We start from the raw sequence: 24024 nt of genomic DNA on the forward strand, positions 1-24024 counted from the left end.
CCCCTGTCCTTACTTGGAGTTTTCGGGCAGTCTTCCCGCCAGAGTGGGGGTCAAAACCGGTGGGGGCCAGTTGCTGAGTACAGCAAGTGGCCTGGAGAAGCTCACAAAGGCAGCATGCCTTTGAAGCTTCCCCCTGCCCATCCTGGGGGAGGAGACCTAGCAGCTCGCCCAGGATGTGCATTGTTGCAGGCCCAGGAGAACGGGGGCTCTCCACCCAGGGGTCCAGTAACATGTCTGCTGTGTGGCTGCCTAGGCAGCCTCTCAGACAAGACGTGGATTGTAGGTTAGGTTTCAGGGGGCATCTCTAAGATGCCATCTGGGGTGCTTGGTACATTAAATCCCACACTGGAATCCGTGCGGGTTTAATGTGCTGAGAAGTTTGATACCAAACTTCTCAGTCTTCAGTGTTGCCATTATGGGGCTCTGGAGTTTGTGTTTGACGAGCTCCCAGCACCATATACTCTTAATTGGCAGCACTGCACTTACAGTGCCCAGGAATGGACCTGGGTACTGTAGGGGCACAGGGCTCATGCTCCTGTGCCCACTCCACTGGCATAGGGCACCCAGCTAGAGGGGTGGCTGATGTATGCCAGGGCAGTGTAGGTTGTGGGCATGGCACACAGGGATGTGTGCCATTTTTTTTTTAAAACATGTTTTTATTGCAGAATTATGAACAAAGCATCCATTAAGTCAACCTGTACACGCGTGTTGTCTCAAATCACATCCAGCGTTATAACAATGCACACAGCCATTCAGCCCACATCCCGGGGGCCGGGCGGCGTACTAGGACAGTGACTCAGAGTATCATGGCGATCACCTCATAGAGATGCCAGGTCCACAACCTATTATAGTATCTGCATTTATACCCATCAAACACCCTCCCCAAAAAAAAAAAAAACGCCAGACAGAATCCAACCACTCAGAGTGGTTGGCGCTAATATTGCCCGTGTCCACAGCCTCCGTCCACCCCAACGCACAGGGATGTGTGCCATGTCGACTCTTTGTTTTGTCTTGTACCCAGACACTCCGCCTGCAAGGGCAGTGTGTTTGTGTTAGGGTACCGGGCCTCTAAGTGGGGCACAATAAGTGCTGCAGCCCTTAGAGGCCTTCCCTGGTCACAAGGCCCTGTGTCCCTAGGGTACAATTTACCAGGGGCTGACATGTGGCCAGGGTTTGCCAATTTGGGTTTTAGGTTTTTAGGGAAGGGACATAAGCCCTGGGCACCTGATTGGCAGGAGTCCAGGGCACACTCAGTCAAAGTACTTTCAGCAATTCAGCAAAAAGTGGGGGCATACCATGCAAGAAAGATGGCACTTTCTCACACCTCGAACGGAAAATGCTACTTACCCAGTATACACCTGTTCTTGGCATATAGAGCTGTATAGACATAGGCGCCCACCCACCTCCCTGGGTACCTATACCTGTTGCAGTAACATTTTACTTGGATACATGCATTCATGGATATCTCCTTTTACTACTCCTACTATCTCCATTATCACCCTCCGCGGGGAAACAATCTTAACAATGGAGTCGATGCCCATGCGCACTATCACCGAAAGGAGGAGTCACCTACCTCGTGACTGGAAAAACTTCTTTGAAGAAAAACAAAGTGCAAACATCCAGACCCAACACTAAATGGCGATCTATGCATAGCAAATGACTCTACAGCTCTATATGCCAAGAACAGATGCATACTGGGTAAGTAGCATTTTCCTTCCTATTTCTCTTTTATCCCACTTGCATTCAATATTTCTGAAAACTGCAAGCAAGCTGCAGAAATGATCCCTAGCTGAAAATTCTAAATATTGTCTAGTTTTAAGAACTGCATAGATTCTGGATTCACCCATGTGTTTCGCACCTGCTTACCACAGAAATTGCAAGTAAATAGAAAGTGAATTCAACACATTGACCAACCCGTAGAAAAGTACAAAAGCATTGGTGAGCATGTTCTCTCTTCTGGTTCTGTGAGCTGGGAAGGGAGTGAAAACCTTAGTACTTAATTTGTAAAAATAAATAAGTGCCAGGGCTCTCGTCGGGAGGTCACTGATGCATGCACCATCCATTGCCGCTGCTAGTGACATTATCAGCACAGTTATTAACACAGCAATTAACTGTCTCTCTCCTACAAGTGTGACAATTCAGACTATTCCAGGCCCCCAAAGCTATAAGAATTGCTTGGGTGGCAGGTATTAGTTGTTTATTAACTAAATATACATTAGAATGACTGTTATCGGATAGAGACTTCTAGCTGAAGATTCCTTACCTTTGAATCTCCCAGGCATTAGACTGGATCTGGAAACATTTGCGTGAGCAGTAACCATGCTCGCTGTCGGGGTGACTCTGTATGGCTCCGTGTGGCGTCGTTGGCGCCGTAAGTGGCGTCACAGTCACCTATATAGGTGGCACTCTTTCCATGCCAGTTGGCGCTGATCCTGAGAAGAGCTACCCCTCTGTCTCTTTTTGACAGACTTGTTTCTACGTTTTGTCGAGGAATTTTTCTTTGTGTGTCCGGGGATGACCTCTATAAGGGTAGATTTTAAACCATGTGGCGCCGGTCACCGCGCCATGTCGGTCACCGACCCGCACCTTGTGTGCTCATGGTGTCTTGAGCGCGACCATGACTCAGTCGTGCTCGGACTGCTGGGCCGTGGAGCTGAAGGCCTTGAGGGAGCCATCTATGAATTTCCTTGTGGTCTGGCAGTTGACCCCATAGAGCCCGTCTCCTAGGAGGTCACTGTCCCGATCGAAGAAGAGAAGGTTGCAGGACCACTCCAGGAGACCCAAGTCCTCTTTGCAGCACTCTAGGTCCTCAGGACACTCAGGAAAGAGGCACAAGAAGAAGTCGTATAAGCAAACTTTGATTTCCCGCATCCCGTACATCGACGATCTAGGCATGGTTCTACAGAGGCAGAGCCTGGCTGTACTCCGCTTCTCCCCTGTTTTCAGGAGCTGGAGCGACTCCAATTTTACCAGGCCATATGCAGAGTATTTGAGCTGGCTGACCCCTCTGGTGCGCCTTCAGGCCCCGTGGGGGTAGGAGAAGACTTAATCGGGTTCCACGGTGGGGTCTCAAAGATCCGATCCCGGGTCCGGATCGGTGCTGGTCGTGCCAACGTGACCTTCCCGGCGCCGGTCCCAAGTCAATTCTCCTGGTGACAGCCCCATTCTGTTTCCCGACTGCTCAGAGTTAGATCAACATCGGTCGACGTCGACTCTGGCGCTGACTGAGCCCAGAAGCTCTGAGCATTTCGAAGAGGTTTCAGGAATGAGGAGGAGCTGGAGAGGTCTCTGGACCTTTTAGAACACAACAGTTAGACAATCCTGATGAGGAATTGGAAAGGTATGATGAGCTTGTGGAGGCCATTGGTCTGGACACATCTCCAGATACTGGTATACTCTCTCCACCTACTGTGGCTAAAGAGTAGGGGGCTTCATATGCTATGGTGGTAAAGAGGGTGGCAGAGGCCCTTGGCCTGGAACTGCCCTCGGTTCAAGTCAAGATTAATCTCTTGACTTAAGTGCTTCAGCCAGGGGCTTCCTCTTCCCAACTCCTTTTTCCCTTTGATGTGGTACTAATGGATGTCCTTCTAGGTTCATACTCCAAGCCTAGCACAAGGACTCCTATGAGCAGGAATATAGCAAGCTGCCATTGCGGTGCACCGGGTGATCCAAGTTTCCTCAGTCAACATCCTACTCCTGAGAGCTTGGAAGTCGAAGCCTCAATGTCCCAGGGAGCGTTCCCTTCTACCCCCTAGGAAAGGGAATACAAGAGGTTGGACGCACTTTGGAAGAAGATGTTTTCTTCCACCAGCCTGGCATTGTGATTGGTGAACACTGCATTCCTATGGGGTCATTTCTCTTGCACCCTTTGGGAAACGGTTGTGCAATTCCTGCCACAGGTCCCGGAGGAGGCCTGGGCCGTGCTCTCCCAGGCAGTGAAAGGTGGGAGGGATGCAGAAAAGTTCACCATTCGGTGTGGTTTGGATACGACTGACTTGCTGGGTTGAGCGGTTTCGTTTACAGTGGCCTTGCAGGGGCCATGCCTGGCTGAGAACATCTGGCTTCTATGGGGATGTCCAGTCCAACCCTTTGGTGAGAAGGCAGACTCGACGCTGAAGCGCTTCAAGAATTCGTGGGCTATTGCCATGCCCATGGGCCTCTCAGTGACACCTCATTCCCAGTCTGCCTTTTGTGGCTATGGAAGGAGTTTTGAACCATGACAGCCATACCCCAGCCACCGACCTGCATAGATTTCCCAAGTTGTGCGAGGAGGCAGTACATTCAGACCTGATGGGAATAGTAAAAAGAAGTTGTTCCCCGTCCCCAGTCAACCCTCCCCATAGCAGCTGCATGTTCCAAGGGCCATATGTATGATGGAAAATTGCATGCGCAAACGGGTTTGCAACCCGTTTGCGCATGCACTTTTCCTCTGGGCCATGTACTAACACTATTTTGCGACTTGCAAATAATTTGCGACTCACAAAATAGTGTTTTGCGACTCGCCATTTGGAAGGGGCGTTCCCTTCCTAATAGCGACTCACAAGCCATGTACTAATGTTTTGCAACCATAATTGAGGTCGCAAAATACTCGCAATTAACCGCCCTCTTCAAGAGGGTGGTAATGCATTTGCAAAGAGGAAGGGGTCCCCACCCCTTCCCCTTTGCAAATGCAGGGGAAAATATTTTTTAGGGGCAGGCAGTGGTCCCAGGGACCACTACCTGCCCTTAAAAAATGAAACCAAAACATTTCATTTTTTTTTTTTAAAATGCATCCCATTTTCCTTTGACGAAAAAGGGATGCATTTAAAAAAAAAAATAATAATAATTTATTGAAAAGAAGTCCCAGACATGGAGGTCTGCTGAGCCCAGCAGGCCACCATCCCTGGGAGGGCCAGCCATTCCAAATGGGGTCGCAAATTGCGAGTGCCTCATTAATATTCATGAGGCTCGCATTTTGCGACCCCATTGGGAACCGCAATCCGTATCTCTGACACTGTTGTACATTGTAAATTGCAACTCACAATTTGCGACTCTCAATAGAGCGCAAATAGCAAGTCGCAATTTACACTGGTCGTACATCTGGCCCCTGGTCTTCCTAATTTGGTACCTCAAGACCATGGGTGTCCAGTTGAAGGGAGTATTCAGCATTATCTCCTCCACTGGCAGTCCATAACATCGCACAGATGGGTCTTGCAGATCATTCTGGATGTTTACTTCCTCCCTTTTCTATCTTTTACTCCTCCTTTACCGCCATCTCAAGACCGGCTGGCGGAGGATCATCTTGTTTACCTCATAGAGGAAGTTAGGCTTTCCTGGCCAAGGGGGTTATAGAGAGGGTTCAAATTTCAGCAGTAGACATTGGTTGTTATTTCCGCTACTTTCTGATAGCCAAAAAGAACAAGGGTCTTCGTCCTATTCTAGAAATTCAGACCATCAATCTCTTCCTCAACAAGCATTTGCAATGCAACAGGTCTCGCATCAGTTAGAGTTAGAGTTATTGGTATTGTAATTACAACCTTGTGGACTGGGACCTCTAGGTTTCCAGGATAGCGACTGGGTATTTGAAGAGTGATGTAACGCTTTGTGAAGGCTGGACGTATTCCTTTGTCCCCTATAGCGCACATGCCAGCACTTCTGAATAACCAACGGGTAGAAATGGAGAAAGGTTTGTGGTAATTAATGTTTTGTTGCATCACCTTGCATTGGGTGGATTACATTTTTTTGAGAGAGAGCTAACCGGTTACACTTTTTCACTTGAAAACAGTGAGTCTTATGCTTAAACTGGGAGTTTTGACATGTATACAATAATGTACCCCACTGTAGCAGCTAAGGTGCTCGTGTGTGTGATGCTTTCAGCTTGTCCTGTTGTTGTGGGAAACTATACATCACGAGTTGGTGCTGCCTTGGGACTGGTGTAGGATATGCATATCATCGATCAAGGCGCGCAGCTCATAAAATTCTGGGTCGGCTAATTAACCAAGCACTGGCGAGGCCACTAGGACCGCACATACCAATCAGAAACCTTGGCTGCTATGCACCACAGTCCGTACTTTGTGGCCCCTGGGAAAATGTTTGCAAGCACTCATGATCTATGGGGTTTACTAAGCCACCATACTGCTAAACCTCCACCTCTCCAGATAGGCTAAGCTCAGAAGGAACTATGCTACTACATACTACACAGCTTGAATAGAACAACGGGAACAAATGTACGCTTTCTTAGATGGTAGAGTGGTTATGAGCAATAATACTAAAAGATAGCTGCTGTTGAGATCAGTTTACACGCATGTACAATTTTTTTATGCTAGTCATGTGTTACGTTCCAGTCTATAGTTAATATTTCTACTGAAATAAAGAAGGGGGAAACAAATCACGCTATCTGCAACTCACTGGAAAGGTAATATGGTTAATTCCCAGGCCTGTCATTTATGCCAGATTCCGTCGACATTTTGTAAACATGCAATGCAAAAAAGCTAATATGAAACACAAAAGACCATTTAGTCGGATCTGCATTCGGCATCTACAGGATAACTAACAAGACCCATAGGGAAAAGTAACAGTGGGCAATAGATGTATTTACTCTTAATCCATATGAAATTTACAATGCAACCTTGACACCGTTCTGCCCTAGGTGAATTTCACAAACGAGAAACATTAAAAAATATTTCGCTCAGATCGTTACTAGGTTTCTCAGAAGCATATACAGGTGGACTGAAATATTACCTTTTCAATTATTATATTTCTTCCCCTCAACTAAGCAAGGTAGACTACACTCATTGGAACGTTTAACAGAAACGTATATGTCTAGGCTAGAAGTATCCTCAGCTGTAGAAAATAAAGACTACATGGTAGCCATAAACACAGATCGAACAAATACCAAATGTACAATTATAGAAGGTGTCACTAAGAGCCAAAGATTATGTGTTTTACAGCAGAAGCGAGGCAAGCTTTCAAACAAGTCCGACACCTCTATTTTAGGTAAACACATGTTCACTATTTACTTGGACCTTTCAAGAATTCCGCCTTCTGTCTAATATTTACAAGGACGGCCCGTGAATTCAGCCTTCTGGCCGTTATTTAATATTTTACCGGATGACATTGGTCAATAATATTATTACTTCCTGGTCGTACGTCAGCCAATCCCATGTCTAAACATGTTCTGGGAGACGACTGGGATTGGGAGGGGCTCTTACTGTGTAAAGTGACTTAGGATTGGAGCATTGATAGCATGTCATCCAATACCAGTGTGTTGCATTGAATTCTAAAGTGCTGGTTGGGTCTGGAATCGCATTTGCATTTTGTGGCGACCGGCATTTAGGACTTCTCCGAAAAGAGTTGTAGATGGTGGTTCTCCTGTAGATTGGAATGAAGTGCATTAAAAAAAGCAATTGGAGCGGTGTGCATTAGGGTAGTTTATAGGAGTCTGTTAGCGATGGACAAGGCTGTAACCTGACCAGAGTCGTGAGAGTTCTCGGCCGAGAGCAGAGAAGCGGGGTTAGAGCTCAAGTTAGAGAAAGCCCCAGCTAGAGTGAGTGCTAGTCGGAGCTTAGGCACACTAGGTCCCGAGGTAGTCGGTCTCTTGTCCGACGGGTCTACTGTGTGAATGCTGGTTCTTAGCTAGTTAAGCAAACCCTGCTGGAGTGCGACCAATGTTTCTGGGGCTTAGACCGTTTCGGTGAATACGGAGCGACACCTGTCTAATGCTTCGCGTTTAAGAACGTTGGCTCATACTGCTCAATTAATTCGCTTTTGGCGGGTGTTACCTGTTGGAAGGACGCCTACACGCTACGGTATATCACTATGGCTTCACTGTTGTCTGGGTAACTGGCACAAGTCACTGTGGCGCAGGCGCACATCAAAGCGGAAGAGACGCTGCGAGCAAAAGAAATGCTGTGCATGTGCACAATCTCCAGTCCCGGTGGGCAAGGCAAACAGGAGACAGGGAAGGAACAAACAAGCCTCCCTTGCAATGAAAAGCGAGCGTTTATGACGCGCGCCAATCAAAAGCATGAGTGGAGCTTCCACCCCACTTCCGAAGCAAAACCTACGACAATAGATCTCGCAGAGCGAGCAGCGCATGCGCTTCAACGCTAGGCGAGACCTAAAAAGGAGAACATCAAGATGCTCACGTTGGCTCTGGTCTTATCTGCTCTAGAATAAGGAGACTGGTTGTTATCGTTGGACTTGCAGGATGCGTATTTCACCCTGCCAGCCCTCAGACGTTAGCTGTGGTTCAAGCAAGACCACAAGCGCTATCAGTTCTCTGTGCTCCCCTTTGGCTGTTCACCAAGGTGATAGCAATGGTTGCGGCACTTCTACGCAGGCTAGGGGTTTCAGTCTTCCCCTACCTCGACGACTGGCTTTTGAAGGTGCCCTCGCCCCGGTATGTTGTCTCCCCACTCCAGACTTCGGCGGACCTCCTGCATTCACTGTGGTTCACTGTAAACGTGCCGAAGTCTCACCTGACTCCTTCTCAGACGCTCTCTTTCATCTGAGCTGTTCTGGACACAGTGCAGTTTCGGGCTTATCCTTTGGAGCAGCGAGTCCTGGATGTTGAGGTTTTACCTAGCGGATCATGAATGCTGTCTCCAGTCTGAGGTGACACAAGGTATCTTTCAACAAGGGGGAGAGCCTTGGTTAGATTTGTTCACCTTTGAAGAGAACGTGCAATGTCAGCAGTATTGCACATTGGAGTTTTTAAGGCGGCTATCTTTTGGCGATGCCTATCTGCCCATACCACTTCTGCCCAGAGTTCTCAAGAAGATCAAGAAGGACCGGGCACAAGTCATTTTTGTGGCTCTGGACTGTACACTGAGAATCTGGTATGGCAAGCTTCTTCAAATGAGCATAGATCCTCCGATCAAGCTGCCCGTTTGGGAGGATCTATTGTTGCAGCAGCAGGGACGGGTCCTCCACCCAAACCTGTCAACTCCCCGCCTACATGCGTTGAGATTGAGCGCCGACAGTTGAAAACTTTCGACCTTCCTCCTGAAGTCTGGAAGGTTATTTTGCGGCCAGTTGGCCATCCACCAAGACTGTATGCACCTACCGCTGCCAAAAATCTGTAAAATATTGTTCAGAAAAGTCTGTTGATCCTCTTTCTGTCTCTTTTTCTGATATTCTTCGCTTTATTTTCACCCTTGACCAGCAGGGCTCTGCTCTGGGCACTCTCAAGGGTTATCTCTCTGCTCTGTCTGCTTTCCTGTGGCTGCCTGACCAACCCTCGTTATTCAAGTCTCTTATTGTAAATAGGTTGCTGAAGGGGCTTGTACATATGTTTTTCCTACGCCCTTCATTATGCCCCAGTGGGATCTCAAACTAGCTCTCACTTTCCTCATGTGTGCTCCCTTTGAGCCACTACATAATTGTCCCCTCAGGTTGCTTTTCATCAAAACAGCATTCCTAGTGGCTATCTCATTTGCCAGACGGGTGATTGAGCTGCAGGCTTTATCATCCAAGCCTACCTATCTCATGACATTCCCAGATACGGTGGTGCTTCACACCCGAGCCTCATTCCTTCCTAAAGTGGTGACCTCATTCCATCTGGGGCAGTCTGTCACAATGGCCACATTTTTTGCTCCTCCCCATCCCACTAAGGAAGAGTTGCGTCTCCATCGTCTGGCCCAAAAAGAGCATTGTTGTTCTACATTGACCGCACAAAAGGCTTGAGGTTGGACGAACTTCTCTTCGTGGGTTATGTGGGAGCTAAAAAGGTTAGGCAGTGCAGAAATGAACCATTTCATGCTGAGTCATTATCTGTATTGAGATCTGCTATGCCCTGGCTAAGAAGCGTCCTCCTGAGTACTTACAAGCCCATTCCACCAGGGGAGAGGCTGCATCCACGGCATTGGCTCGTGGAAAGCCAGTCCTAGACATCTACAATGTAGGCTTTGCTGCACGTGTTTGCTAAAAACGACTGCCTGGACAGTCTGGTTCGCAGGGACGGGCATTTTGCCCAATCAGTCCTGCAAGACTTTTTAGTCTAGTAATTAGTCCGCAGCCCACTGCCAGGAAGTATGGCTTGGGTATCTATTCAAAGGTAAGGAATCTTCAGATAGAAGTCTGTAAGAGATGAAAAAGTTACTTACCGTTGGTAACGCTTTATCTAGTAGAGACCATATGCTGTTGCATTTTCCTTTCAGACCCACTCATGCCTCCCTGTTCTGCGGACTCATTTATAGGGCTAGGGTTGCTCCCTTTACAGCACCCTAGCATGACAGACACTAGTCAGTTCACTTTATGTCCATGCACTTCTGGCGTGGAATAAGTGAAAAGTAACTGACATCCGCGCGTCTGGATGGCACCTATATAGGTGACGGCAATTTCCCATCCGGTGCCGACGAAGCCCCGCGGTGCCGAATGCAGGGGTATTACTCATGCAAAAGTTTCAGATACAGTCTGACTCCTGGGAAATTCATATGTAAGGTATCTGCAGCTAGATATTGTGTGCACCAGATAATGCGTTACCAAAGTTAAGTAACTAGTTCAGTGTGTCAATTTCTAAATTAGACAAACCACGTCATCATTTGGCAGACTGTTATAAATGCCGGTGTTGACAATTAAGCTCTGATGCCGAGCACTGGAAACAACGGCTCAAATTAAGCACTGGATAACAGCAAACCTTCAGTTTAAAGTCATTTTTAGAGAGAAAACACACTTTTTTTGTACAGTAATTTTTACCCATTTTTTTTTTTTTAAATCCCAATCTAATGTCTTTTTTTGTGCCTTTCTGTTTAGGCTCCATCATGGCGAATCATAAACCCTGTCTAGCTTTGCAGTCCTCATTAAGTGGGAAAATAACGACCTAGATTAGGAATTTATATAATTTGTGAGGGGAAAAAAAGAATCTGTATGTGCCAACTATTAAGGAAAATGCACAGCAGTGTACAGAAAATTATATAAACCACCGTTACAAGTGGATCAATGTAGCCAACAGACACCAACACCAGTCTCTCTGATAGGATACCTAGCCCACAGTGTCAAAAGTTGCAGAATTATTGAAGCGTACATGAGCTGGCCATCTTCAGTAAACTGTGCCAGAGTTGTTCTGTTGCATACCTGGACAGAAATCAATATTGGATATAGAATAGCAATTGTGTTGGTCTAAGTGGAAAACAGTTGATTAAATTTAAAGGTCGACTGCTATCTTGACAGTATTTTGAAGATTTGTTATTGGTTTATGCAGTCAGTTTTTATTACCCAATTTTACTACCACGGAACAGAGAACAATGGGTGCAGGTGGTTACAAAATCACAATACAAAATTGAGGATTACTTGTGATTCCAGTGCTCTCGCTTTTTAAAAGTTATTGTTGATTTACAATGTAAAATGTCTGTTGTAGGACAAAACTGTCTTAAATCTTCGGTATAGTTTTGCTTTCAGTTGGAAGCTGCTCATCGTATGCTTTTAATGTTGGTTCTAGTCTACTAACTCTTTCCTTTCCCACCTCTGTTTGGTGAAATTTCTTGCCTGAGCTAGTCCAGCCCAATGATACCCCTTTGAGGTGAATGAAGAGCTTTACAAAACACCCAAACAATACTAATAACTAATGGACACCATATTTTTTTCAGAGATCATCACAGTTTCCTAAAGCTCTGTCTGAAGTTGCTTTCTAATCACCTTGCACTTGCTTTAGCTGGAGGAGTAGCTACTAGTATCCTTGGCCGTCAAGCTCGACCTCTCCGAAATTTATTGTTTAGGCTGATGGATGCCTCCGTGCCAGATGAAATTCAGGAGGTAAGTCAGTGCATATTGTATCCATCTTATGCAGTGTTGCGATAAGTTGCATGTATTATTTATACAGAGTACATGTAGTTCACAAAAGAAATAGTACTATTGTTAATATGGTACATGCACATGTAGTCTTTTTGTTAGCAAAGTTTGTTTTTTGAACATATGTTCATGACAATAAATGAGAGGATTGACCATCAAAGTTCAAATCAGTCTAGAAACGTTTTTGCAATTGCAAAGCATGTATTGCAATTCTTGTCTGTAAGAAACACATAACGTAGTGGGCCAGACAAACACCAGTCACACACAACTTTTTACACAACTCCTTAAGCAAAGTGAATGGAATAAATCCAAACTACAGGTAAACTGTGCATGGAATTCCGAGTAAGCTTTTGCTTGCATTATAAAAAATATGCACACTCATGTTCTCTTTTAGTTTGGATTATGCCTGTTTGTCATTAATCATTTCATATCAGCTATCAAGCAACAAATGCCGCATATTAGTAGGTTGTGACTAAAATCTTCTGTCGCTTCTAAAGTCCATCTTTTTACCTTTTTCTGTTTGATCACTTTAGTTTGAATTCTTTTTTGCTCTCTTGTTGAGGAGATTCACCTTTGCTATTGCTTTTCTATTCTAGTGTTCAGGTACCTTCTTACTACTGTGATATGGGGGCCTTGGTGATGTTTTCAATAATTTCCCTGTTCCTTTTACGGTCCTTGTCCATTCTCTGTTTGATTTTCTTTAATGTTTTAACTCTTCCCTGTATTGATTTATCACAGCTCTTTATACCAACTGTGTGTGCAGAGTGCTGCGCTTAAAATGTCTGCAAAACTAGCCAAGTCACTAGTCATAGTCCTCTTCAATCTGCTTTGAGTGCACCTCCACCACTGTTGATCAGTCATATGTCCTTTTTTCGCGTTTTGTTTTTCTAAATCTCTTACTTCAGAACTATTCCAAGTTCTTGTCTGTTATGCATATTAATCTAACCAAGAAACAAGGAAACCCTACTCACAAAGAGCCTGGGTGAACGTTTATAAAAGGAAACAATGGCTCATGTGGGTTGATACTCAATAATATGATTTACATCAAAAATCACAATAAATAAAAGGGTTAAATGTGGCGTCAGAAAGAGAAGTTCACCTCACACGTCAGACAGTAGGTAGAAAAACATTTTTTATATATTTACAATAAACGAGCACTATTGAAAAATACAAAAACAATTTCACAATATACAAACAATTAACAATCTTAATAACAAAAGTAAAGCACAATCTTAGTACACATTTGTGAAAAGTGTCCCAATGAAACCAGTGAATAAACCAAAGAAAAAGGAATAACAAAAAAATACAACATACAACGGTTTCAATTTATCATTATAAAGGCGATCAAAAGAAAAAAGTAGAATGATTAGTGACACTTGTTCATTTAAAGTGTCGGAAAATATTTTTGATTCGCCTATCTCGTCTATATGTTATGCATATTAAACAGCTACTATAATTGAAACATAATAGTGAATATTTACATTGATTTGCTTCCTAAGGGCATGCCTGTATTGCGATTTGCGTATCCTAGGGAAAAAGGAAAAACAGCATTTTTATTGTGAGGCTAAATGTAATCATCCTCATTGGTTATTGTCAGTTCGGAAATAAAACTTCCATCAACAAATACTATTTGCAAAACACATTAACAATTTAAAACATTTAAAATCAATAGTTATTTCATCCTATCACTTAAATATATACATCTAGCAAATGTTTTTGTGAGACAAATTTCAGTGCTTTAGTTCTTATATAACATGCTTATTCAACAAATTTAGAGTTGGCAAACACATCGTGGATACTAGTATCAGACTTAAATATTCTCTTTGCAGAAAGGCAATTTGTGATTCCCAATCTTAGACAAAGAGGATTTACCCATTGTGTCCTCTGTCTCTTGTAGGCAGAACAAAAGAAAAGGGAATGCTCCTTGATTTCAACAGTCTGCATACAGATAGAAGAGAACGTTCATGCAGACTGCACGCTCTTGCATGAATTCATAAAAGTCGCTATTAGAAAAGTACCCATCCTGAATTTGACATAAAGAGTTCTAGCCAAAGACTGGTAAATGTAATCTATAAAATCTTCAAACATATTATCCCTTTTTATGGATGAAATCCCATTGGGCACTCTGCCCCTTCAAGATAAAGTGAGATGTTTCTCAAAGGCACAGTGCCAAAATCTCTTTCACTATGAGATGTGTATTTGAGGTAATGCATGAATGATTAGACTAGTATTCTCCTAGCCCCAAACCTGCTAGCATTTCTTTTACTTATCGGAACCAGGGGATTGTATATACCTGTTGTCTTCTAATTACATAACAGATTCCCTCTCTGTATGGTCTCAATTCCTAAGTTGCTGAACTTCCCATCCAATTAAGCATGGGTCGTAGTTCTACAATTTTATTTATTGGTTTAATGACCAGATCTAATTGTAGGAGCACTAAAGGGGAACTCTGTAAAAGCCTCAGCAACGATCAGTACAGTACAATTATTTGGGGGAGATCTTACACCTGCGCTTTTACTTTTTCTAAGTTATGACATCGTGGTTCTGTGTCTCTACTACAGCCTACAATTGAAGTTGCACTCCTTTTTTCCTCGGCCCTGAGCAGTTGAGATTTTAGTGGGCTCTAGCATTTATTCTACAGTGTTATCTCCCATATTTAGCAATCATCTGTTATTATTTGAACACTTGTATGGAACACTTGAGATTTTGCCATCATTAGTAACGCCCATAGTCAAATCCTGAAAAGATCTAGAACAGGCCTGAGTTTGTAGCTAACCTGTTAGACATAACGAGCATTCAATCTGTTTAAACTCACAATCTGGATGTTGATATAAACAAACCGCCATGCAGAAGCCAACATCCCCAGCGCCTTGAGACCCTCAGGGGTGATTTGCTGCCCTTTATAAATGTTTGATTGAAGATCAAAAATGTCATATTTTAACAAGTTGATATGGACAAAATTCATAAAGCTGAGCTGCTACCCTTGCGCCTTGGGTTGTGGGTCCACCGTTGCTTGACTACTCCCCCGTACTCCTAAGTTTTCAGGTTGGCCATTGCCCACACACTGTAGAAGATCAAAGAACAGATAACATTTGGCATCCGATGAATATGACAATCAAGGGAATATCTGAGAGATACCTCATAGAATCAATCTCCATCGGTGCAGGTGTATTCGGTGTTGGCTTTGCTGTACTCTCTTCTGCTCATCAAAAATGTTAGCAAGTTTTTAGTTTTGATTTTAATTCTTCGGGCAAAACACCTCTTTTTTTTTATTTTACTCAAAATTCAGTTCTCTGCTGCATGCTTGATGGATTTCTTATTCTGAAAACCCTGCGGGCTCCACGCTGCTGTTCTCTTTCCCATAATAGAATTTTCAAATGGTAAAATCTTAAGCTTCAAGCCACCCACCCAACTCAAATCCTACCACAAAAACTCTTTAACACATCAGGTGTTCTGAGAAAGTACCCAATGAATCGGAAACCATATGTATCTTAACCCCTTCAGTGCCCATGACGAGCTGGACTCGTCATGGGCCGCGGTGGCGCTGTGCCCATGACGAGTCCAGCTCGTCATAGACCCCGCCCGCTAATGCAACGGCCGGCACTGGGCGGGGAAAGGGGCGGGCACTGAAGGGGTTAATGAAAAACAGTCCAGCAACTTTGCAAGAATCTCAAAATCGCTGTGCTTCGAATCTATTGCCTTGCTCAGTCTCCTGCTGGCAACGATGGGTCCGTCCTTAGCCTGAGCTTTGAATGCGTATGTCTTTCACAGCAGCGCTGCACTTTATAGTGCGAGACAACAGTCAGCAGCTGGAGGCTAGGAGGTGTCCTCCTCCTTCATACCCTCTGGTAGGTAAATGCAGACTGGGTGAATCCTGGGGCTTGGAGTCTATACTAGCAGCAAGAGCGTCTCATGCAACGGAGAATAGGGCTGCGCTTTATAGTGCGAGACAACCGTCTGTAGCTGGAAGCTAGGAGAGGCCAGCCTCCTTCATGTACTTAGGCAGGCAAATACAGACAAGGTGAATCCTGGGGCCTGGAGTCTGCATTAGTGGCTAGAGCATCCATTACATCCAAATATAATAATTTTACTGCCGTGTTCGCAGTTGGGGATCTCAAAGTCAAATGCTTTTTCTTTGCTCCCTCTTAAATGTCGGTTTCAGGATCTACAGGGTTTCTATTCTTTCTCCATAGATATTCAACTTGTAAAAAATCTATTCAGCATATATATGGGACAATTTAACACTATGCAGTAGGGAAGCAAATCTCTCTTCTATATGCAGATGATACACATCTATATTTAGGAGTGTGAATTCCAGCCAGCTTATCCAACAGAATGAGCCCATTCTTCTTAAAACTGAAGCAGACTACTTCTCCACTGGAATGACTCTCATCCCAGTCCATGAACAGTAGGAATCTAAATTTTCCTTGCCGATCTAACTAGTTCTAGTGTCCTGTGCCAAATCTATTGGTTTCACCGTTGATTAAGAAAACCTTTTTGAAATAATAAACGGATTCCTTCCAACTTCACCTCCTAAACTTCCATTCCCGCACTGTTTTGTTGGAGAAAATGATTTACGTGGCTATTCACCCTATTCTCAACCACTGCAAAATCCGTATTTGGTATAATAACATTAAAGCAGAGATCTAGCAGCTGCAGGCAAAAGGAGTATCTAGAAGGTAACTCTCGGCTGCAGCTATTCTGACACTGACTGTTTAAATACATATAAAGAATTGTTTACAGTGTTATTTTAGATCTTTGCTCATGTTTTTTAAAGTTTGATTTGGGCTTTGGCCCCAGTAGGTATGGGGTGTTGTAGTTACTCAGAGTGGGAATCTGAGAGACAGATCAAAATCGTCTGCTTATATTCGTTCATATTATGTTTCCTCGTAGCCTTCACAAAGCCCCACTGTTATTGTGCAGCTGGGTAAAACATCGACAATAAGCACAAGGTGGATCTTGCTGAAAGATCTTTAGAGAAAATGAAGAGATTTTTACAACTAAATTATTTCTACTAAATATCTCCAATAACAAAAAGCACATTTTAATTGAAGCATACTTGTGGTTACTGCTTAACAAGAAAAAAACTTACTGCATATCCCCAACCTGATTGTAAATAGTCTTGAATAACAATCGAGATGTTACTCATTGTTTAGCAGTCTATTTCTCCTCAGCTAGATTTGCTTTATACACTAGCACTACATTCATACCTACAAGCCCTTACTGCTACAAGTGACGGCAGTACAGGCTTTTACTGCAAATAAACTCCATGCTACTTGAAACCCTTGCACAGCTGCCTTTGCTTTAAGGTTTTCACTTGCACGATGATAAAGGCAAAGAACATTTTTATGTACATTCTTAAATCATTTTCCAGTAAAGCAGTCCGATTTGATCCTCGTTACAGTAAACAAAATAAAATCTACAATTGTAACTTGTTTTTGTATTTTTTATTTTCAACTAGGTTGTGATCGAGACCTTGTCTGTTGGTGCCACAATGTTATTACCTCCCTTACGAGAGCGAATGGAATTGTTACATTCACTGTTACCCCAGGGACCTGATAGATGGGAAAGTTTATCAAAGGGGCAGGTAAGCCCAGCAATTGCATTTCGTTGTGTAGAATTGCTTTTATTGATACTGTTTGTTGTACATGTGCAGCATTAGTGTCACTAATACATAGTGGCGTCATATTGATATTTTCGATTATTCCTCATATTTGGGGTGCGTAATATGAAAATTGTGTTATGTAACTTGAATTTGTGGGCTGGCACTTATTTTTCTTCATCAGACATTTACCAATAGCAAGTGAGGGGAAAAAACACAAATAGGAAAGGAGGATTGAAAAACTGCTTTAAAGGGAGAAAGCAAGAACCTGCAAGAGTGAGATAAGGGGCAGAGACTGTCTGATAGTGGATTAAAGAGGCATAAGGTATGTTCAAGATTACACAGTCTTGGTATTAGGCGAGCCGATATTTTCTTAGCGCTGCCCCTGGCTACTGAGCAGAGCTTTGGGCACCAGCACTCATTCTTTTACAGATTAAGCACTTGACAATTGAGAATCTTGGTTTTACCCCCTTTAGGCCAGTGACTGTGATTTAATTTGTTGTGTAGAAAAAAACTAAGGAGGACTGTGAAAAAACAACAGCAAAAATCCAATAAGTAGGACTTTTCCATCCTCTGAAGAAGGTTGCCATGACACCATGTGAGGGACCTTTTTAGATCTATTAATGCTCTTCACAATTACCTAAAAGAGGAGACTGTCAACTCTAAAACACTTGAGAATGAAATTAAAGTGTCTTTCTTGCAGGGTCGTGGATGTGGAACAGAGAGTATAGTTGAACGAAAAAAAGATAAAGATCTTTGAAGGACAAATGCAAGAAACAGCAACTTGATTGAATGAAGTGAAGCCCTTTAAATGCAGTGTGGTGGGGATTGAGGCTCAAGGTAGTCTGAGTAGGTGCTCTCACGTTCTGATCATTGAAATTCTTGCAGATGTTACCATGTTACAGCATCTGTGAGTTCCACAGTAAAATTGCCGGTGGAGCATCTGGAGAATAGATTTTTTTTTTTCCCCATGCGAACTCTGCTCGGGCAATCATAAAAATCTACACTCAACACTGGATTGATTGTTTTATGAGGGCATTGTGAAGAACTGTGTGGTAGGGAAGAGAGTTATAAACTACTTGAGGTATGTGAGAAATTGGTTACTTTGAAGCAATGAGCGAATTTGGGCAACACTTCAAAGAGGTAAAACAGTGAAAATGACACAGAAAAAGGTTCCACACGAGGTTAAAAAAATGTAGCCTAATTTAATAAAATGAAACCAGACCAAAATGACTAAAATCCAATCAGTAGAACTGGAGTTATGAATTTTTAAAGAATAAAGTGTAAAATAGCACCTAAAAGCACAAGGCGTCAACAGCGGCAATCTGGTTGCACTAGACTGGGGCAAAGTCAAAAGTTCAAACTGACCGCGATAATGAGTGGGTCAGATACAGTCCCAGATTAGTCCCACTGAAGTTTTACCTTCTCTAGTTATGTGCCAGATGTCGCATTGGTAAGGGACCAAAGGAGAGCGTTGCTGTAGGCTGTTGGCATGGTGCGAAGAGCACGGCGCGCATCACGGGCTGGAGGGCTGGAACTTTGCATTGGCGATCCCCCCGCAAGCTGTCCATGGTGCAGTGCAAAGAGATGGGGTGGCAGCACTCTTGCTGAATTTCAGTGCGATCAGCGCAGTCTCGGTGCAAATGAACCCTTTTGCGGACTTGAAGAGTCTTAATGCTTTATTTAAGAGCCCGTGAGCAACACCAACAGTCCAGGACCTGGGTGGCACCACTTGAGGGAGTAAGGAACTCGCGACAGCTAGGTCCAGGAGCTGGTTGGGGAGCATGATGCCAGCAAACTAGCCCTTGGATTCACTCTGGGTTCCTGGGTTCAAGATGAAGTTGCAGTTCTAGTTCTTCTTCCCCAAGAGGGCAGCAGGTCCGCACAGCAGGGCAGCAGTTCATTTCGAGCAGCAGCCCAGTAGTGTGGCAGTGCATGTAGCAAAACAGCAGTTCTTCTTCTGTCAGGTCCCCACAAGTCTTACCTTCTGCTTGTGGAGAGATCCCACGGGGACGACGTGGACAACCACCTCCTGCGCCCTTCTCTACCCGGAAAGACCAAAAATCACTAACCAGATTGAAGAGGGGACCGGGGGAGGCTGCCAAGGAAAAGGTGAGGGCAATGTGGTGGATGTCGTGGTGGGGCACCCCCTGTGGTTCCTTGGGTCTTGTGTCGGCACCACCTAAGGGCGAGAGTGGAGGAAGGAGTAACAGCTGCGCCAGATGTAGTGAACAGACACAGGCAACACAAGACGCAAGCACCAAATAGTCACCTGGAAATGAAGTGCTCCCATGATGGTACTGAAGATGGAAGAGGATCAGAATCTCCACTGTCGTTCTAAGCGCCTGTGAGGAGCAAATCCATTCTTTAACGAAGTCGCAGCACACGATAGTTGCGCTCCTGCGCCGTTTGTGAGGTAAACAAGGAAGAGAACCAGACTCCGTGCCGTCGCACAAGTTACGCTACCCAAGGTAGCGCTGGCGAGGAAATAGGTGGTTTGGAACTGGGTAAGCGCTCCTGCGGGGGGCAAGAAGTAAGCGCGACTCCGTGCCGTCGCACGAGTCGCGAAAAGGAAGAGTAAAGCGCTCCTGCGCTGGTGAGGGGGGCAATAAGCGAGCGCGACTCCGTGCCATCGCACGAGTCGCGAAAAGGAAGAGTAAAGCGCTCCTGCGCTGGTGTGGGGGGCAATAAGCAAGCGCGACTCCGTGCCGTCGCACGAGTCGCGAAAAGGAAGAGTAAAGCGCTCCTGCGCTGGTGTGGGGGGAACAATGAAACAAGGAGAGAGTGCGACTCCGTGCCGTCGCACGAGTCGCCGTGGTCAGAAGCTTTGGGCGCCCTTGCGCGGTCCGGACAGGAGGTTCGGTTGCTGATGGAGCCTTCGCGTACGCTCCTGCGTAGCTCCGTGGAAGTATACGAAGCGCCGGTGTGGGCGTCTTCAAGCCTGAAATGTGAATCCAGCCATAAGTGTCGGCCGGCAGGTGATGTCTGCTGTTTCAGCCTCTCAACAGCTAGACGGCTAACCTGCCTGGCGGACTCCGGGGGGAGGAGTCTCGGCAGGTTCGCGGAATGCCTCGCTTCCGATCAGCAGGAAGCGAGCGAGACCATGACACTTCCTGGCAGAGTGCCCACAGGTTTGTAAGTGTACTCAAGAGTTGGTGTCTGACGTCCAGTATTTATACACAGTTGTGCCTTTGAATTGGGGACGAGCTTCTAGAGACAGGCCTTTGAAGTGCACAAATGCCCTGCCTTCCTGGCCCTGGCTCCAGATTAACTACAGGGTGTATGCATCCCGTTGTGTTGAGGCAGGATACAGCGTATTCAAGTGTAAGTAGGACTGTGCCCAGCTGCTCCCCCACCCCATCCTGCCAGTGATGTCCCTTCCAGTCACACCTAAGCTCCACATTGTGTGTGTCTATCTAGGAGAAATGCACAATGCCAACTTTCTAAACGTGTGATTTTCAGAATTGCAATTTAAAATCCACCTTCACTGTAAGTTACATTTTTAAATTGTGATTCCAGAGACACCAAACATAAACTGGGCATCTCTTCCGATTTGGGAATTGCGCTTATAAAATGTAATAAGGTAACTCCATTGTTATCCTATTTCGCTACCAGGACATGTACAATTTAAAAGTGCATGCCTGACTCTTTAAATGCATTGTATCCTGCCCTCTGGGCTGGCCACAACTAACCCTAGGGGTGCCTTATATGTATTAAAAAGGAAGGTTTGGGCATGGGAAAACGTTAATTTTGACAGGCCGAAATAGCAATTTAAAACTGCACACAAACAGGCCACAATGGCAGGCCTGAGGCAGGTTTAAAGGGCTACGTAAGTGGGTGGCACAATCTGTGCTGCAAGCCCACTTGCAACATTTAGTTTACAGGCCCTGGGCATATGTAGTGCCACTGTACCAGGGACTTACATGTAAATTGAGTATGCCAGTTTGTATTAGCCAAGGTTACCATGTTTTAAGGAGAGCGCACACACACTTTATCACTGATTAGGAGTGGAAAATTGAACATAGTCCTAAGGCCAGCAAAAAATAAATTTTGCAAAAAGTGGAGGGTAAAGGCAAATGTTTGGGGGTGACCTCCAGAGAGGGCCAGATCTAACAAGGTACAAATAAGGGGGAGACCATGGGGTGGGTTACGATCTCTGATGCTTTTTTTTGAATAGCAGAACATCATCCTTCATATTAATTTTGGCAGACTCTGCCATTTTCAGGATAATTTAATTTGTTTTTTAGGTCTGGACATTAATTCCTAAGCCGCAGTAATGCTTGCCTGCTCAAAACTTTGTCCTGTTGATGACCTGTAAATAACAGAAGAGTTCAAACATTGCGTAAACCATAAGCATTTAGATAAGTCAACTGTTGTATAGTTCAGGCTTAGTGCATTGTACACCTTATTATTTTCATTTGAATTGTTCTGTTGCTGTTTTGTATATCAATGCATCCGTGAGTTTGCTGTTCCTTTGGCACTGTGTGATCACCACAATAACATGCAATCTTTTTGCTAAATAGAGTAATTAATCAAATGTATCATAATTACATCAATAATACAAGACTATTTGTTTTAAAAAAGAAATTGTTACACTGTCTTATGTTTTGAAATTATGTGATATTTAATACCTTTCTTATGGCATAGATGTAACCTAATTGTTACTTTTTTTTTGAGCAGACTACATTTTCAGCCGTTGTTTCTTATTCCAGTCTCCTGGTGATTTCCAGGGTAGCTCCTGTTGATTCATTAGGTATCTCCTGTTTCTGCTATTGCTAATATTTACCCCAGCTGGACTCATTTGCTTATATGTGTCTAATTATAATTCGCAATGAATGCAGATAGCGTGTTTCGGTCTGAATTAATGATTCTCTAACAAAGTCTTAAACTAAAATCAATATGAAATTAATGTGATAAAATATATTTTTGTTCACTCTTTCCTAAGTATGTACCATTATCTTTTACAGAGAATGCAGCTGGATATTATTTTGACCAGTCTGCAGGATCATACACATGTGGCTTCCCTCCTTGGATATAGTTCACCCCCTGAATCTGTGGATGTTACAACGTTCTGTCTTGGCTATGGGAACCCCTCAGATCAGCAGTATGGTTCTCAAGGAAGCCACCCAGATACTCATCTAGCTGAAATACTGATGAAAACTCTTCTTCGAAATTTAGGATTTTACACAGTAAGCTGTTTTGTCCCCACATTTTGTTCATTTAATTATAAACAGTGTTAGTTTAGGGGTGAGCGGAATTTGATTCAGCGGAATTCCATTAAAATCAGATAATGGATGCGAGGATGCATTTTGCAGTAAGAAAATAGCACAGCCCAGTACCAAATGTACTGCATTGCATACCCCTCGGTGCCCTTACATACTCTGCCGTGATCACTGCAGAGTCTGTAAGGGAGCTGTAATCGACTGGTATGCAGTGATTTCCGAACTCTGCAGTGCGTAACCCTCGACAAACTTACAGACCTTGCAATAATCACTGCTGAGTCTATAATGGTGCCGAGGGGTATGCACTTCTGTGGTTTTAAAGGGCTGCAAGAGGGAGCAAGTCCCTTTGTGTTTAAAAAACACTTCAGATGAAACTTTAGTAGTGATTTTTACTGCTCCCTCTTCCAGCCCTCTTTATAAACAATTTACTGCAGATTAATTCCATAGTTGGAGTAGCAGAATTTATAAGTAATTCTGTGTTACAAGAGTAACATGGAATTACCAAATTCCTCAGATTCCGCCGGCTTAATTAATAATTCCACCCAGGCCTACATTTAGTTCTCTATTTTTACTGGCTATTACATCTTGCCTTTTTTTCCTTTTCTTTACATAGTTGATTTTGAATTACTCCAGTATTGGAACTTTCATAGATTCCCATAGCTTGTATCATTCCCCGTCGTCGGAATGGGAGTCTTGGTACATAAAATAACATAGCAGTAGGTACAAAAGAGAAAGAAAAAGGCCTAGGCCTAATTCCCTTTTGTAGCATATCTACCTCTTTTTGTAACAGAGACCAAAATAGAGAAACAGCCAATCAGATAAGCCTCACCCCACAGAACCTTCCTGAGAGAACCTCAGAGCCTCAGATTTTCTACCGCACGTTGTGCTTAGGGAGTCTCCTTTGAGCTCTGCTCACTTCAACTCTAGTTGACTGCTTTTTTTCTAGAATTTTTTTTCAGAATTGTTTGGTGTTTCATTCAGAAATGTCTGACAAGGAGAAGAAAGCCCTTTTCAAGCCTTGTTCCACCTGTGGCAAGAAGAGGCTGTATGTGGAGGGCAGGCATAAGGACTGCATTTATTGCCTGTACCCGGATCATAAGGCAGTGGACTGCAAGATCTGCCGCACCTTCTCTACGAAGTCACTCCGGGAACGTGAGGGTCGCCTTCTCCCTTGGCTCCGGAAGGTAAAGTCAAGGAAGGGAACTCTGTCCAGTGACACAGTGAGGACTCATCATCTGGCACCTCATCTCGAAGGTCAGTGAAAAGGGGTAGGGCTTCCCCTTCACCATCCTCTGACCGTCCTGTTAAGGCCTCTAAAAAGACCCCCTGTGAGTCTGAGAGCCGGAGTCCGAGTAAATCTCCTCACCACGGTGCAAAGGAGAGGGAAGGACTATCTGCAGCTGCAGCAGTGGTGGAGTCTGCTAAGACTTT

At 44.3% G+C, this 24024-nt stretch overlaps 1 protein-coding gene across 8 annotated transcripts in view; it reads left to right on the forward strand.

The window, feature by feature from the left end:
• The window catches only part of HERC1 (HECT and RLD domain containing E3 ubiquitin protein ligase family member 1), a 1817725-nt gene that overhangs the window by 126230 nt on the left and 1667471 nt on the right, over positions 1-24024 (forward strand). For all 8 annotated transcript variants that reach the window (XM_085643727.1, XM_085643730.1, XM_085643731.1 and 5 more), the window contains 3 exons: positions 11568-11733; positions 17231-17356; positions 22339-22560. In XM_085643727.1, the coding sequence (XP_085499853.1) occupies positions 11568-11733; positions 17231-17356; positions 22339-22560 (514 nt within the window). The remainder of the gene's footprint in view (positions 1-11567; positions 11734-17230; positions 17357-22338; positions 22561-24024) is intronic.

The sequence above is a fragment of the Triturus cristatus genome, chromosome 3_1 (assembly GCF_964204655.1).
Source record: "Triturus cristatus chromosome 3_1, aTriCri1.1, whole genome shotgun sequence".
NCBI classification, from domain to species: domain Eukaryota; kingdom Metazoa; phylum Chordata; class Amphibia; order Caudata; family Salamandridae; genus Triturus; species Triturus cristatus.